The 14,415-nt window shown below is 42.8% G+C and overlaps 2 protein-coding genes across 5 annotated transcripts in view; one reads left to right on the top strand and one right to left on the bottom strand.

The window, feature by feature from the left end:
* CHP1 (calcineurin like EF-hand protein 1) overlaps positions 1-6,776 on the bottom strand; it is a 37,305-nt gene extending 30,529 nt beyond the window's left edge. The window contains exon 1 of the mRNA XM_029239235.1: positions 6,420-6,776. Coding sequence (XP_029095068.1) covers positions 6,420-6,486 — 67 coding nt within the window. The 5' untranslated portion in view covers positions 6,487-6,776. The remainder of the gene's footprint in view (positions 1-6,419) is intronic.
* A 412-nt stretch (positions 6,777-7,188) lies between these two features.
* EXD1 (exonuclease 3'-5' domain containing 1) overlaps positions 7,189-14,415 on the top strand; it is a 39,042-nt gene continuing 31,815 nt past the window's right edge. For 2 of the 4 annotated variants that reach the window (XM_029239218.1, XM_029239221.1), the window contains exons 1-3: positions 7,189-7,909; positions 10,159-10,344; positions 13,638-13,757. In XM_029239218.1, coding sequence (XP_029095051.1) covers positions 10,212-10,344; positions 13,638-13,757 — 253 coding nt within the window. In that variant the 5' untranslated portion in view covers positions 7,189-7,909; positions 10,159-10,211. The remainder of the gene's footprint in view (positions 7,910-10,158; positions 10,345-13,637; positions 13,758-14,415) is intronic. The other 2 variants (XM_029239219.1, XM_029239220.1) reach the window with 2 other exon arrangements.

A 14,415-nucleotide genomic window follows, 5' to 3' on the forward strand; every position in this document is an offset into this window, starting at 1 on the left:
TGGCTCTCTAAGGAGAGCAGAGAGCAGAGGAGGAGGCAGAACCATTCCCAGCCAGGGCAGAGCCAGCAGGGGTCCAGACACTGAAGCAGTTGTAGACCTTTCTGCTAGTCAGGCAGGTGTCAGTAGCTTGGTGTACACTCTTGTGAGAGTCAGGTTGACAGGTTCTGATTCCAATCACGGCACCACAGCTTACCAGTGAGGGGTGAGTGAGGGGGGTTGTGGAGTGAACTAACAGAATCCAGGAGAGGAAAGCGCCTGGCAAAGGTCTGGCACTTGGTAAGCACTCCAGGTTAGCTATTATCATCATTATCCTTACATTGTGAGCCTGCAGGTACAGTTTTACTGCTGTACTAATTAATCTCCAGCTTTCTCCTGATTCTGCCAGTCACAACCGTTTTCTTCAGGAACCTGACTAGGCTTTGGCCTCGGGCCTCAAAGGCTGCTCTAGAACTAAAGTTCCCTTTAGTTTTCACAAAATAAGTCAGTTAAAGAATGACTAACTTTCCCAAAGGATTTTTTGAAAAAACAAAATTCGTTCACCATCTCAACATCACTGCTTTCATTTCTTCATATATCATCTAACATGTCACTGTGTACTTTACATAAACATAATAGCTTATTTTTCATTTATTAATTCATATTGGAGTCCTTTTTAATAACTGCATAACATTTAGTCCACTGAGTATTATATATTTCAGGTTACTTTTCTTTAACAAGGAACACATTCAAATTGCAGTTCTTTTTATACTAGTTTTTTTTTTTTTTTATTTGAGAAAACAATCTATCCACATGGTAAAAATGGTACAAAAGTGATCATAGGGCTTCCCTGGTGGCGCAGTGGTTGAGAGTCTGCCTGCCGATGCAGGGGACACGGGTTTGTGCCCCGGTCCGGGAAGATTCCACGTGCCGCGGAGCGGCTGGGCCCGTGAACCATGGCCGCTGAGCCTGCGCGTCTGGAGCCTGTGCTCCTCAACGGGAGAGGCCACAACAGGGAAAGCCCCGTGTACCGCATTAAAAAAAAAAAAAAAAAAAGTGATCATAACGAAAAGTCACCCTAACAACCGCATTCCTCAGTCTCCGTTGCCAGAGTCAAACACTATTACCAGTTTACTGTGAATCCTGCTAGAAATTCCGTATGTATGTATATATGAGTATGTACAGCAAGTTATAAAATTTTTAAGTTGGAAGAAATGTTGTCACCTTGTCCAACTTCTTCAACTAACAAGTGAGCCATCAGACATCTTTCTAATCTAGAACACCATCCAAAAGAAAGGGACACTGAAACCTTATAGTACGATTTTTAAAATTCCCTTAGTGAGTAATGGTATGACATTACACCCCATATTTCAGAAAAAGAGATCAGTTTATGGCTTGAGTTCCTAATTTACCAATATGTTTAAAATAACTGTGTAAATAAGTATCCAAACAACCATAAAACTGCTATCTTCCAGGACAAACTGGGCTATGTGGATATCAGGGGAGAAATGTACAACCAAATGCCAACTTTTAACACAACTCAGTATGGTTACATCTCAATCTACCTCCTAAATATCGGAACTAATGTTATAATGATATTGTTACAAAGAGCTCCGTTAGAACAGACGAAGAAGGAGGAGAAAGAGAAGAAGGAGAAGAAGCAGCAACAGCAGCAGCAGCAAGTAAGCAGGCTTTAATTCAGGTGCTAAACTCACTATGACCAAGAATATAAAGCAAACTCCAAGGTGTATACCTCAGAGTAACTTCAAGGAGCAAAAAGGTATTGGAACTGCCACAGAGGAAGGCAGGACAAGTTTCCAGGAAACTATTCTCATCAGAAGGCGCTAGGTTAGCAGGACAAGTGCCCGAAACCTGCATCATTCTTGGTAACCCAAAGGAAGTCTCAGGAGTTGACAATTACTTTCAGAAAAGGCTGTGAATGTGGGCATATCTTGAACAAAGCTATATTTTTCTCCACTGATGGGCAAATAATTAGTTTCTATTGTTGAAAGGTTACTTAAAAGACACTGCTAATCTTCCTGACTAAAAGCCGTTCTGACTATCATTACTGTGCTCAGAGAAAGGCATTTCACAGAAATGCCAAGCACTAAGGAGGAAAAGCAAAGTGAAGAGTAAAAATGAAAAGGGAATAAGAAAAAAAATCATTTTGCCCTTGCCTTTATCCTAAATCTTAACACAGAAGAACAGATTAATAACCTAGGTAAAGCATATACGTGCAACCGAAGGTAACTCTCAAAAGATTGAGAGGTTGAAGCCTGTACCCCTAACCATTCCTCCTGAACACTCCACACCCCAATATTTCGCATTTCCTCTGGCAAGAGGACTTCAAGAGCTGGCCTACTCTCTCAGGAAACCTATAGATTAAGAGACTTAAAAGAGATTAAAAACAAAAACAAAAACTTTCTTATAACTGGGGATGTCTAAATATGGACTGAATGATAGATAATATTTATAGAATTATTGTCAACTTTCTTAGGTGTGATAATAGTATTCTAGTTATGTAGGGAAAAAAATCCCTATTCTCAGGAGATACATGCAGAATGCTTAAGGGGTGAAGGGTTCTAATATCTGCAACTTTAAAATGGTTCACCAAAAAAATATATATAGGGCTTCCCCGCTGGCGCAGTGTTTAAGAACCCGCCTGCCAATGCAGGGGACACAGGTTCAAGCCCTGGTCTGGGAAGATCCCACATGCTGCGGAGCAACTAAGCCCGTGCGCCACAACTACTGAGCCTGCACTCTAGAGCCCACGAGCCGCATCTACTGAGCCTACATGCCACAACTACTGAAGCCCACGCGCCTAGAGCCCGTGCTCCGCAACAAAAGAAGCCACCGCAATGAGGAGCCTGTGCACCGCAACGAAGAGTAGCCCCCTCTTGCTGCAACTAGAGAAAGCATGCCCACAGCAAAGAAGACCAACGCAGCCAAAAATAAAAAAATAGGAGCTGGAAGACAGCAGCAGGGTCTTCTGTAGTGACAGAACCTTCAGGCACTATGGCAAGGCAGATGAGGGCCATGAAGGGGTTCTGCATTTTGAGGCAGGAGCAGCCTGAAGTTGAACTTCCACTTACATTCTAGCCCAGGAAATTATTCTCAAGCAATTGCCTTTGCCTGTCTCGTGCTCTTTGCTGCAACTACAGAGAAACCCACACTAGTTCTATCATCACTACACCCTTTCAAACAAACAAAACCTCACTGGCCTGTAAAACGTACTTTCCAAACCTGTTCAATATCTTTGCCATGTCACATGACACACACCAGAAGGTAGAGGCTAAAAATAAATCAATCGGCATTTATTACTACTCAGTTGGCATGAGTTGTTTCTCACAGATTATGTGGCTATTTTTTTTTAAAAGGTTTTAAGTAATTCCCAGCCAGGTTATTGCCACACAGTTAAGTGAACTAAAGGTGGAGCATACAGAAACTCCCAAGACACTTATGACCTTTCCCTTAATGACAACTTTTATTGAAATGATTTTAATTTATGGAAATGTTGATGAGTGAAAGAAGGTGATAGAACTAAGACAATATAGCAAATGTTTTACGCCAACACAAAGTGTTTTTAGACAGTGTTTTTCAAACTGTTAGAAAAAACAGGATTTCTACTCCTTTCGAAGTTTTATTTCCTTAGAATTGGGAAAACATGATTCCTAATCCAATATCCCCTGAAAATAGGAAAAGTGTAAAATGCTGTCACCTCTCCAGTTATATAGCTCTAGACAAAGTTTTTATAACTAGCATATGCTAATGGTATTTTCCCAATAAGATGATTGTTATCTGTGGTTCAAAAGGTAATAGCTAACACCTGGTGCTCATTACATACCCAGACACTATTCTAAGTAGTTTACATTTTTCTCATTTTATTCTCACTAGGAATCCTATAAAGTAGGTACTATTATTATTCCCATTTACAGATGACAAAGTTGAGGCTTACAAGGAATTCTTACTTAGAATTACTTTTCCAAACACTTAGAGATTAAATTTCAAATACCGGATAACCTAGTCATACATGAATTCTAATCAATTTAGACTTATGAATGCAAAGCTTTCATACTGAATATAAAGTCAGTTTTACTCAATCATGCTACATTTTCTCACTGGCAAAGCGAGTAAAGAAATGTCTTATATTTGTTCTTAACTTGAAGTGTTTCTGATTGATAGTTCCCCAAACTCTTAACAGAACAAGAAGCAGAGGAAAACAGGACTAATTCCACCTCTCTACCCGACCCTCAGGTATCCGCTGTTTTTATTCTTCTAAACCTTTTGCATCATGCTAAGATTAATGCTTTAAAAATCAACTCTGCTGATCGGCACTAACTGGATAAATTGATGGCTCAACTCCCAGAGCAGAAGAATGACAGGTAGCATACTGGGGGAGAAAGCACCTGGAAGCCACCCAAAATGCCCTAGGTTAATTTATCCAAATCTAATCAATTCATGCATGAATCAAGGCCCAATTCCTGTCCTCCTCAAAGCCAGCTCACAAGGACTCTTCCCTGAGTTCTGAAAGAGGTGCCACACAATTTCAGGTACCCTATGTCCTGATGCTAATCCTAACTCCTGTGGGCTTATCTCTATGACAGGTTTGTGAGCATCTTTTGTCACCATCTGCTTTGAGTACCCAGTATCGTACTGAATACAGACGTTGCAAAAATTCAATAAGTACTTGTTTCATTAGGCTTTCTGGCTCAATACATACATTTGTACTGGTTGTGGCTGAGACTCTCCCTCAGGCTTGATTCACTTTTCGGCAACTAGGAAAATAGTTCTACAGGAGTACTCAGTTCTCACAAGGTCACACAGTAAAATATAATCCAGAGTCCTAAGGCAGTTGAGGCCACTTTCATTTGGTCAAATGTAATAAAACCAGAATGAGATTATTGCTCCCTTCCTCTTGAGGTAAAAATAGCTTTTTCCCACCCTCACTCTGGTTTACACTCCCTCATTATGTGACTTTTAATTTTAAGCATGAATGCTTTAACTCTGGTGTCACCTTAGACCTATAGTAGTTCTTATGTTCTCAAAAGTGTGGCCAGAGGTCATAACCACAAAATGTAATAAAATGCTTGCTGAATCCAAACTGCCTACGTTTCTACTCTTGGAGTCAGGGTAAGTCATAAAATGACCATAAGGTCAAGTGGCCAAATAAGTACTGCACATTATAAACAGCTAACTACTTTCTGTCATTCATTCAAAATCATCCAAAGGACTACATTGGTAGGCGGTGAGGTCCTTAAAGTCTTTATGGAGAGGCTTAATGACGGTAAGTTAGGAGATGCTGAAAGCAGTAAACTAATCTGACAAGGGATGAGGCTAGATAACACCCCTTCCAACTTGAAGATTCTAGAAAGTTGAACTTGTCAGAAAGCATGGACAGCATTTAATTTATCTCAGGCCACCACTGCCTGAATAATTCTGAGGTTCCCCCAGCACTCAATATTATCTGCGAATGGACCACTGAGTTATTTACTGGTCATCTCATTATCAAAGACAGGTATCATGAAGACTCAGGGCCCAGATGTTTACATAACTCATGTAAAATACAAGAGTCATAATGAATTACTGAGAAAAGAAAATAATGTATGCATTATCAAGGACTACACAAATGTATGATGGTGTTTTACCGGGCTTCTGAATTCCCAAAACTCTGTTGCCCCTTTCCAGTTAATGAGGAAGAGACTGGACTGTAAAAAATCAGTTCCTAGTACAAATTCACACTGAGGTTTTTGGAGCATATCCAATTTCCACGGCGACTGCATGAAGTATCCCAGCATAGTAGAAATCAATAGATCTGAAATTAGGACAGCAAGCATCCTCACTGTAAATAAAAAACTGGTAGTCACATTATCCGTGCTTTCTCTCCACAAGCTCAGAATGAAAGAAGTCTCATATTCAGACCCCTGATTCTTTAAGGTGTCCCGTCCAGTCTTCCAAAGCCTTACTGTACGATCTCACTTTCTGGATTTATTTTTCCGGTTGTGGCAAGAATTTGTTTGATTTCCCACAGTTGTCAGTGGTTTTAAATCCTTGCCCAGAAACGTCACGGGAAAGGACAGAATGTTTTCTACAGAATGCATCCACAGTTCCTGAATTTGAGGTTGGTGCGAGGAAAGATAAAGGAAAAGAGTTCGGGGGGCTTTCAAGAGCAGGGGGAAGAGAAAACAGCGGGATCAGTGATCTACGGGTGATCAGGACTCCCGCCTTTGGTGGGAAGGACAGCCCCACAAGAGGCACTGCCCTGCTCCAGGTAGCTGTAGCTTAAGAACAGGTCCTCCATCATCCCCGAAGCTCCAGCGCTGGAGGCTGCCCAGGACACCCCCAACCTCCCGGGACCTCATCTCCAGACCTCAGCGACAGTCGCCCTTGGTCCTGAGGCCAACCGGAGGCGCTCGGCCGCGTTCCCACCCCCTACCCGAACTCACAGCCAGTTTCCTTCTTGATCTCCTCGAGCTCTTCGTCCCGCAGTAACGTGGAGGCCCGGGACCCCATCACCGAGCCGGGAGCTCCTCCGGGAGCAGCGGCGCCAGAAGCGACAGCGGCGGCGGTAGGGAGGGAAGAATGGGAGGAAGAGCCAGGGGTCAAGAAGGGAGAGGGCAGTGGTTCTACTGTGGACTGGGAAGGGAACCCACGGGTGGCGCGCGGGGGAGGGCGGCCCGGAGGCCCAGCCAATTGGGAATGAGGCTGAGCTCAGCGCCGGAGCCAACGTCGACGTTCCTAGCTCCAGCCCCCGAATGAATCAGCCCAGCGCCGGGCCGGGTCTAGCTAAAGACGGGCCACGCCCCCGGAAACATGATGCCACCGGCCTTAAAGGGGCAATTCTGACCCTAGCGCCCGCAATTAAAAGGGCAACGCCATTGACCCACTGTTTTACAACACAATAACGTGTGGCAGGCGGTGTAGCCAACCTGTTTCTCACAGAACTCTTACACTAGAAATCCCACCCTACGGTTGGCATGGATTGCGGAGAGAAACAATAAAAACAGACAAAACGTCTTTTGGGTGAACGCTAGGGTGTGTCTCCCGGGAACTGCATGCTGGGAGTTGCACCTCCTGATTCTTCCTGGGGGCCCTCTCTCCTCTCGGCCGCAAGGGGCGCTCGGGAGCCAGCCTCGGGACCGCGCGCCGATTGGCTCCTCGGGAAACAGCCGGGACCTCTGGTTCAGGCCGGCTGGCGTCCGGCCTGTAGAGTGGGTTCCCGGCGCTGCGTACTTTAGTTTTCGGGGCTGTCCTGTGACAACCGCCACCGCGGGCTTGGAACTCCCCCAAAGTTTTTCCTTAACAAAAGTCCCTCTTTTTTCACTTCAAGACTGAAGCTCGAGGAACTCACCATTTGGCTGAAATAGAGACAAGATTTCCCAAACTTTCGTCGGAGGAAAAAGAAAAACAAACCTAACGGCGGAGGAGAGAATTTCTAGCGTATGGCCCACCGTTTATTTGAAGTTTCTTATTTTGCCTTAAAAACGAGGAAATTTGCATTTTGTTCCTGTGGCATATTTTTGTTTGTTTTCTTGAAAACATTTAAAGCCACCCGTTAAATTAGTACACCCTTTAAGGTGAACCAGTTCTTTTCCTGTGGCTTCAGTGCCTTTACACCCCTTACCCACCCCTCGAGTGTTACTTTGTACAGAACTGGTTTGAGTTATGGAAGAACCAAATTCTGACCGCTATCGCGTAGTACTTAAGCACTAGAACCCTGTATTAGCGAGCTGGTCACGTCAATTTAGGTTACTGGTTTTAAGCTTTACCTAAGGCTTTGACGGCTTAGCAAGGATACTGAGGTTCTAGTCTTACTGAATTGTTTTCACGATAGACTTACTTTTGTCTGACCTAATGATGTCTGCCTGAATAAGCAGAGTGTGACATGTTGGATATGCCCATCTAGGCCACAGGACCTTCTTTTTATTCTGAGAGCGTAAGTATGGTAGAAAAACCTGTGATGTCACCGAGGTGAATGTCCATTTTCTGAGTCTGTCTTGAAGCCCATCTCTAGGTCCTGACCTTACTCGCTCCTTCCTAATCTTGAATCTTTTTTTTTTTTTCTTCTGCGGTACGCGGGCCTCTCACTGCTGTGGCCTCTCCCGTTGCGGAGCACAGGCTCCGGACGCGCAGGCTCAGCGGCCATGGCTCACGGGCCCAGCCGCTCCTGAGGCATGTGGGATTTTCCCGGACCGGGGCACGAACCTGTGTCCCCTGCAATCGGCAGGCGGACTCTCAACCACTGCGCCACCAGGGAAGCCCCTAATCTTGAATCTTAACCTTTTGCAACTATCCTCAGTCGGCGCTTTGCTTTGTGTTAATGTTTTTCTGATTTACTTTAACATTTCTTAAATTTCTTTATTACCCAGGCATTTCACAAGCTTATTTCTTATGTATCTTTTAAAAATATAAATTAATTTTTACCTCTATCAAGGGCTGTTTTTTCCAGTTTTATGTTTTCTTTTATTTCTGTAAAAATTCCCCTTTTACCAGTTGGATTGACTTGAACAAAGAAGAATGATTTTTCCAGGCACTCTGGTGACTTGTTTTCTGTTCTTTCTGGATGCTTAACACTTTGTCTTGCACTAGACTGCACACATCCTCCACTAAGGACCTGGTTTTAGTTCAGGTTCTATTACCTTCTAGCTGTGTAACTTTGGGCAGGTGTCTTAAACCTTTAAGCCTCAGTTTCTACATCTGTAAATTAGGTAGTTGTTGTAGGCAACAAATAATAGTTGTGAAGGCACTTGCTAGACCTTAAAATATTAAAGTGTAAGTTATTTATCTGGTTAAAAATGCTATGTAACGTCTCACCTCTTCCTAGTCAAATTGGGCCTTAGTTATTTAGTCAGTGTTTTATAGTTAAACTAAATTGCAAAATTCACTGGTTGACTATTCCAAGTGGGGCAAAGGCAAGCCACTTTTAAATTTAACCACTGTGGAGGAACACTTAGCTGAGGTTCTAAATACAAAGACATCCGAATAACAGGATTGTTCTAAAAGATACTTTTTAAGAAAAGGATTCATTTTTTTTTAATCTTTTAATTTACAGTATTACACTAAGGATTATAAGAGTGTCTACTTTGAATGATAGCTATTTCTGCAAGATAAAAGTTTTTTCTTTGTACATTTCTCATTGTTATCCTTTTTATAAGCATGCATCATTTTTACAAAAACAGTTGAATTTTACAAAACCAGTGTGTGGCATGTGTCAGTTAATCTGTCAGGCTGCACATGACTGGTGAGATTACAGCAGCCCAGTCCCTGAGCTGTGGCCAGGGTGGGGTGGAATGGCCCTCGCAGTGACATGGCAGCTGGATTGGTAATGCGTAAATTGTGATAGTTCTAAGTCACTTATTCTTTGGTTGGTTACAGTGTGAAACTCTGGAAATGTGATTAACCTAGAAGAGGCTTCATCTAGAAGAGGTTAGATCCCAGACGTTTCTGGGTAAACAATTTATTGCAACGTGTTGGCAGGTGTTTGCCAATATCATTTTTTTTCATTTGTTCTTTTAGTTTTTTTGGTTGCTGTTAAAATGATGTATGCATGTGCTATTAAAAAGCCTCTAAATGTTCTTCTTATTCCATTTAGCTAAGGAAGGAAAAGTGATATTAGGCCATTTTATAGACAAAGACGTCAAACCCACCTTGCCTGAAGTCTTTTTTTTTTTTTAAGAAGATGTTGGGGGTAGGAGTTTATTAATTAATTTATTTTTGCTGTGTTGGGTCTTGGTTTCTGTGTGAGGGCTTTCTCTGGTTGTGGCAAGTGGGGTCCACTCTTCATCGCGGTGCGCGGGCCTCTCACTGTTGTGGCCTCTCTTGTTGCGGAGCACAGGCTCCAGACGCGCAGGCTCAGTAGTTGTGGCTCACGGGCCCAGTTGCTCCGCGGCATGTGGGATCCTCCCAGACCAGGGCTCGAACCTGTGTCCCCTGCATTGGCAGGCAGATTCTCAACCACTGCACCACCAGGGAAGCCCTTGCCTGAAGTCGTAACTTCTCAGTTTCCCATGTATAAATTAGAGTTGTTGCTTGCAATGATATTTTTCTCATTATCATTCTAAAAAGATAAACAGAATTGAATTTCTCTAATATTTTAATTTTTCTTATCCCAGGTATGGGGAAAGGAAAAATAACCCCATTTTCCCCAAAATATTTAAAAAATCATAGATCTCTTTTATTTTCAAGGGTTTGGATACTTAAAGAAGATTATTTGAAGACTCCTTCTGGAATCAAATAGCATGGATCCCACCAGTGACTACCATTTCCTCAATCAGATTTTGTGGAGAAGAGTGAAACTCACATTGGTTTGTGGCATCTTTGAGGGAGTGCTCCAGCATGTGGACCCTAACAAGATTGTTGTCCTGAAGAAAGGTCTCATTTTATTTCTCATAATCTCCTGCCTTTTGGGAGACTAATAACTCAGTTTGGGTGATGGTTCTGCGCTCGCTTAGCAACTGGGAGAGTGGCATTATTCCTATTTTAGGGAAAGGGTGGGAGGAGGATTAGAATGCTGTTTTCCCTAACAGAGCAATGTGGCTGCATATGCTGGCTTGTCCCCACTTCTATACTTTTATTGACATGATAGTGGAAATTTTCAATATAGAGAGTTTTTTTTAACTGGGTACTTCTTTTAATTTCTCTCCATATGCACCTTGAAATTAAAAATAACCACTGTATTAGAATTGCTTTTGGCTTCAACAGAAAAATTCACAAAGACTGTAAGGGGTTAATTTTTCTCATGCAAAAAGAAGCCCAGAGGTAGACTACTGAGGAATAGTGCAGTGGCTGAAAGATGCCAGGAGGGATCAGGTGTCTTGTGCTCCTGCTCTGCCACCTCAGCGACCATGTGTTATCCTCCTGGTCACAAGGTAGCCTTTACACCTCCCAGTTTCAATTCCAATTCATTTTTAAAGGATAAAATTCAGGAACAGCCAGATGGAAGAGATTTATAGGGCAAGGTATGTGGGAAGGGGCTCAGAGTTTCTACCCTCTCTAGGCATGCCACCCTCTTAGCCTCCTCCACATGCTCACCTTGAAGCCCCAATATATAGTTTTTATTCAGCTAGAATATTGACTTGTTAAGAGTAGTTGATTTCCTGGCACAATAAATTTCAAGTTCACAGTTGAAACGTGTAAATGACATTTGAGAGATTAGTGTTATTGTTAAGCCATATTATGAGTTAAAATAGACTTTTGTAGGCTAGGATGGGACTATACCAGGCTTTTGCAATATTAATTCATTTGGTAATCATTTACTGAGTTTCATATCCCAGGCACTGTGCGGGGTACCAGGGATATGGATAAGAATAACATGGTCTCTGTCCTCAAAAAACTTTGTCTAGTAAGGAGACAGGTAAACAAGTAGAAAGGTGTAATGCAGTGTGATACCCTGTGTGATAGAGGGACGTACAAGATGCTGTGGAAACACAGAATTTCAGCTAATTTAGATCTGAGAATGGTAGGGTTAGGACAGTGGGGAAGGCTTCCCAAAGGAGGAATTGATGGTGGAACTGTTACACCTGCTTACTAATTTATGTACCATTTGGACAAAGCAGGGAGTGACATCACTATGACAGCAGCATGAAGGAAGGTTTGAAGTAGCAATAAACTAGAGACAAGGAGAATAGACAGGGAACTATTCAGACAATCAAGGGACCCAATAAAGAGGAAATGATGGGAGTCAGAGCTAAGGTTTGGCAAGGAATGGAGTAGAGAAGACAGATTCTAGAAATGCTTAGGAGTGAGGATAAGTAACCTAGTAATCAATTAGATCAGAGGTCCCCAATCCCCAGACCACAGACCGGTACTGGTCCATGGCCTGTTAGGAACCAGGCTGCACAGCAGGAGGTGAATGGCAGGCGAGCGAGCAAAGCTTCATCTGTATTTACAGCCGCTCCCCATCACTTGCACTGCCTGAGCTCCACCTCCTGTCAGCATTATGGTGAGTTGTGTAATTATTTCATTACATATTACAATGTAATAATAATAGAAATAAAGTGCACAATAAATGTAATGTGCTTGAATCATCCCGAAACCATCCCCCCACCCCAGTCCATGGAAAAATTGTCTTCCACGAAACCGGTCCCTGGTGCCAAAAAGGTTGGGGACTGCTGAATTAGATAGTCAAAGAGCCTCCTACATTTATAACTCAGATTATGTGTATAATACTGTTATTAATTGATAGAAATGGGAAGAGGAACAGGTTTGTTGGTTAGTGGAAGAAGATAATGATCAATTTGAAAAATAATGCAGTAAGTCTGCTATTAGTTGAAAATGAGAGTGGAGCTCAGAGAAATAATCCATACTGGAGAAATAATGTATGTCAGGACAACTAGGAAGTTGATGTGATCATTCAAGGAGAAGGAAGAAGCATGAAGAATATCACCCTAGGGATTATCAATGTGTAAGGGGCAAGCGGTGGTGGTAGAGACAGCTAAGGAGACTGGAAGGAGGAAATCAGGGAGACAGTGGAACACTGGTTACAAGATGTTTATTAAAATCATTGAGGCCTGGTTTTGAATCCTGACTCTGTCTTTTACTAGTAGTGTGACCTTGAGCAGGTTATTCAACCTTTCTGAGCCTCAAATTCCTCCATAATGGAGATAGTTGAAATACCTATCTCATTATGTTACTGGATAGTCAAACACAGGCAAATAATTAGCAAGATGCCTGGTTTGGAGTGGGTGCTCAGTGTGGTGGCTTTAGATAATTAGTAGGAAAAGAAATAAACACTAAGAGTGTCCTGTAGGGCTTCCCTGGTGGGCAGTAGTTGAGAGTCCGCCTGCCGATGCAGGGGACACGGGTTCGTGCCCCCATCCATGAAGATCCCACATGCCGCGGAGCGGCTGGGCCCGTGAGCCATGGCTGCTGAGCCTGCGCGTCCGGAGCCTGTGCTCCGCAATGGGAGAGGCCACAACAGTGAGAGGCCCGCGTACTGCGCAAAAAAAAAAAAAAAGAGAGAGAAAAAAAAAAGAGTGTCCTGTAAGCCAAAGAAGAAAGGAGAGAACAGTATTGTCAGTGGATGCATGGGAACCAAGTATAAGATTGTAAACTTTTTGGGGATTTGACAAATAGGCAGTTGGTGATCTTTGACCTATGTAAGAATATGTTCAGTGGACTAGTGAAGGTAAAACTCATTTGTTTTGGATTGCTGAGAAATGTGGAAATATACAGCTGCTGTGAGCACTGCCATCTAGAAAAAAATGACACTGTATTGTAAACATGACAAATAAACTTCTCCCAACTCCCTTACCTACTCATAGAAGAGCCTGTAATTGGGCCAGGAGTTGGATTGTTGTCTCTGACAATTAATAGCTCAAGCATGTAGAGTGACATGAAACAGGGTGTGGACTCTAGAAGTAGTCAGATGACTTGTTTTTTTCTGGAGTTAGGTGGAGTAAAAATCAGTAGAAATATAGTAAGTAGATAATCCTTAGCCCCAAAGGCCTTAGAATATTTTTGGAAGAAGTTTAAATTCAGTGTACTACTACTGCCCTTTTAGTGTATCTTGGACCAGTCTGGTGTTCCCTCTGTTCTTTATACTACTTGTTTCAAGGTTATAGCTTTGTAATTTATTATTGACTTTTTATTCCTTGGGGAAGATAATTTAGGGATTTTTATAAAACTCAAATTTGGGCACTTTTGTGAGACATATTTTCTTATAGTTTTAGGGAATATTACTTTTTATCAACCAAATGAATTGTTTTCTATAACAGTGAAGAATGTGGAGACTGATCGAAGTGTCCCAGGAGTGAAGATGTTTTTTGGACACGAGATTGTGAATGGTGAGAACTTCATGTTCCCTAAATGCTGGTATCGGGATTTGCAGTAGCAATAAACTCATTGCTCTGCCTCATTTCAGTGTTTGGGGGTTGGAGGGAAAACTAAGATGTTATCTTGCATTTATGAACTCTTAAAGCTGGTATTTGGGAATTGTCCCTTATCTTACTGTTTCGGGAGGTACTATGAGCAGAACAGTCGTAGAGAATTTTAATCATGTTGGTTTTACAATGTGAGGACATCTGGTACTCAGTACTAGAGACTCAGCTCGCAGGCAGAGTTAGGAATCTGAACAGAAAGGAACTGTCAGACTTCCCTGGTGGCGCAGTGGTTAAGAATCTGCCTGCCAATGCAGGGGACACGGGTTTGATCCCTGGTCCGGGAAGATCCCACGTGCCATGGAGCAACTAAGCCCGTGCACCACAACTACTGAGCCTGCGCTCTAGAGCCTGCAAGCCACAACTACTGAGCCCAGCCCTTGTGCCACAACAACTGAAGCCTGCAGTCCTAGAGCCCATGCACCTCAAGAAGAGAAGCCACCCCAGCGAGAAGCCTATGCACCTCAACGAAGAGTATCCCCCGCTCGCCACAACTAGGGAAAGCCCGTGCACGGCAACGAAGACCCAATGCAGCAAAAAAATAATAAATTAATTAAATAAATAA

The sequence above is a fragment of the Monodon monoceros genome, unplaced genomic scaffold (genome assembly GCF_005190385.1).
Source record: "Monodon monoceros isolate NGI ecotype Baffin Bay Population unplaced genomic scaffold, NGI_Narwhal_1 Super_Scaffold_21, whole genome shotgun sequence".
Classification (NCBI taxonomy): Eukaryota; Metazoa; Chordata; class Mammalia; order Artiodactyla; family Monodontidae; genus Monodon; species Monodon monoceros.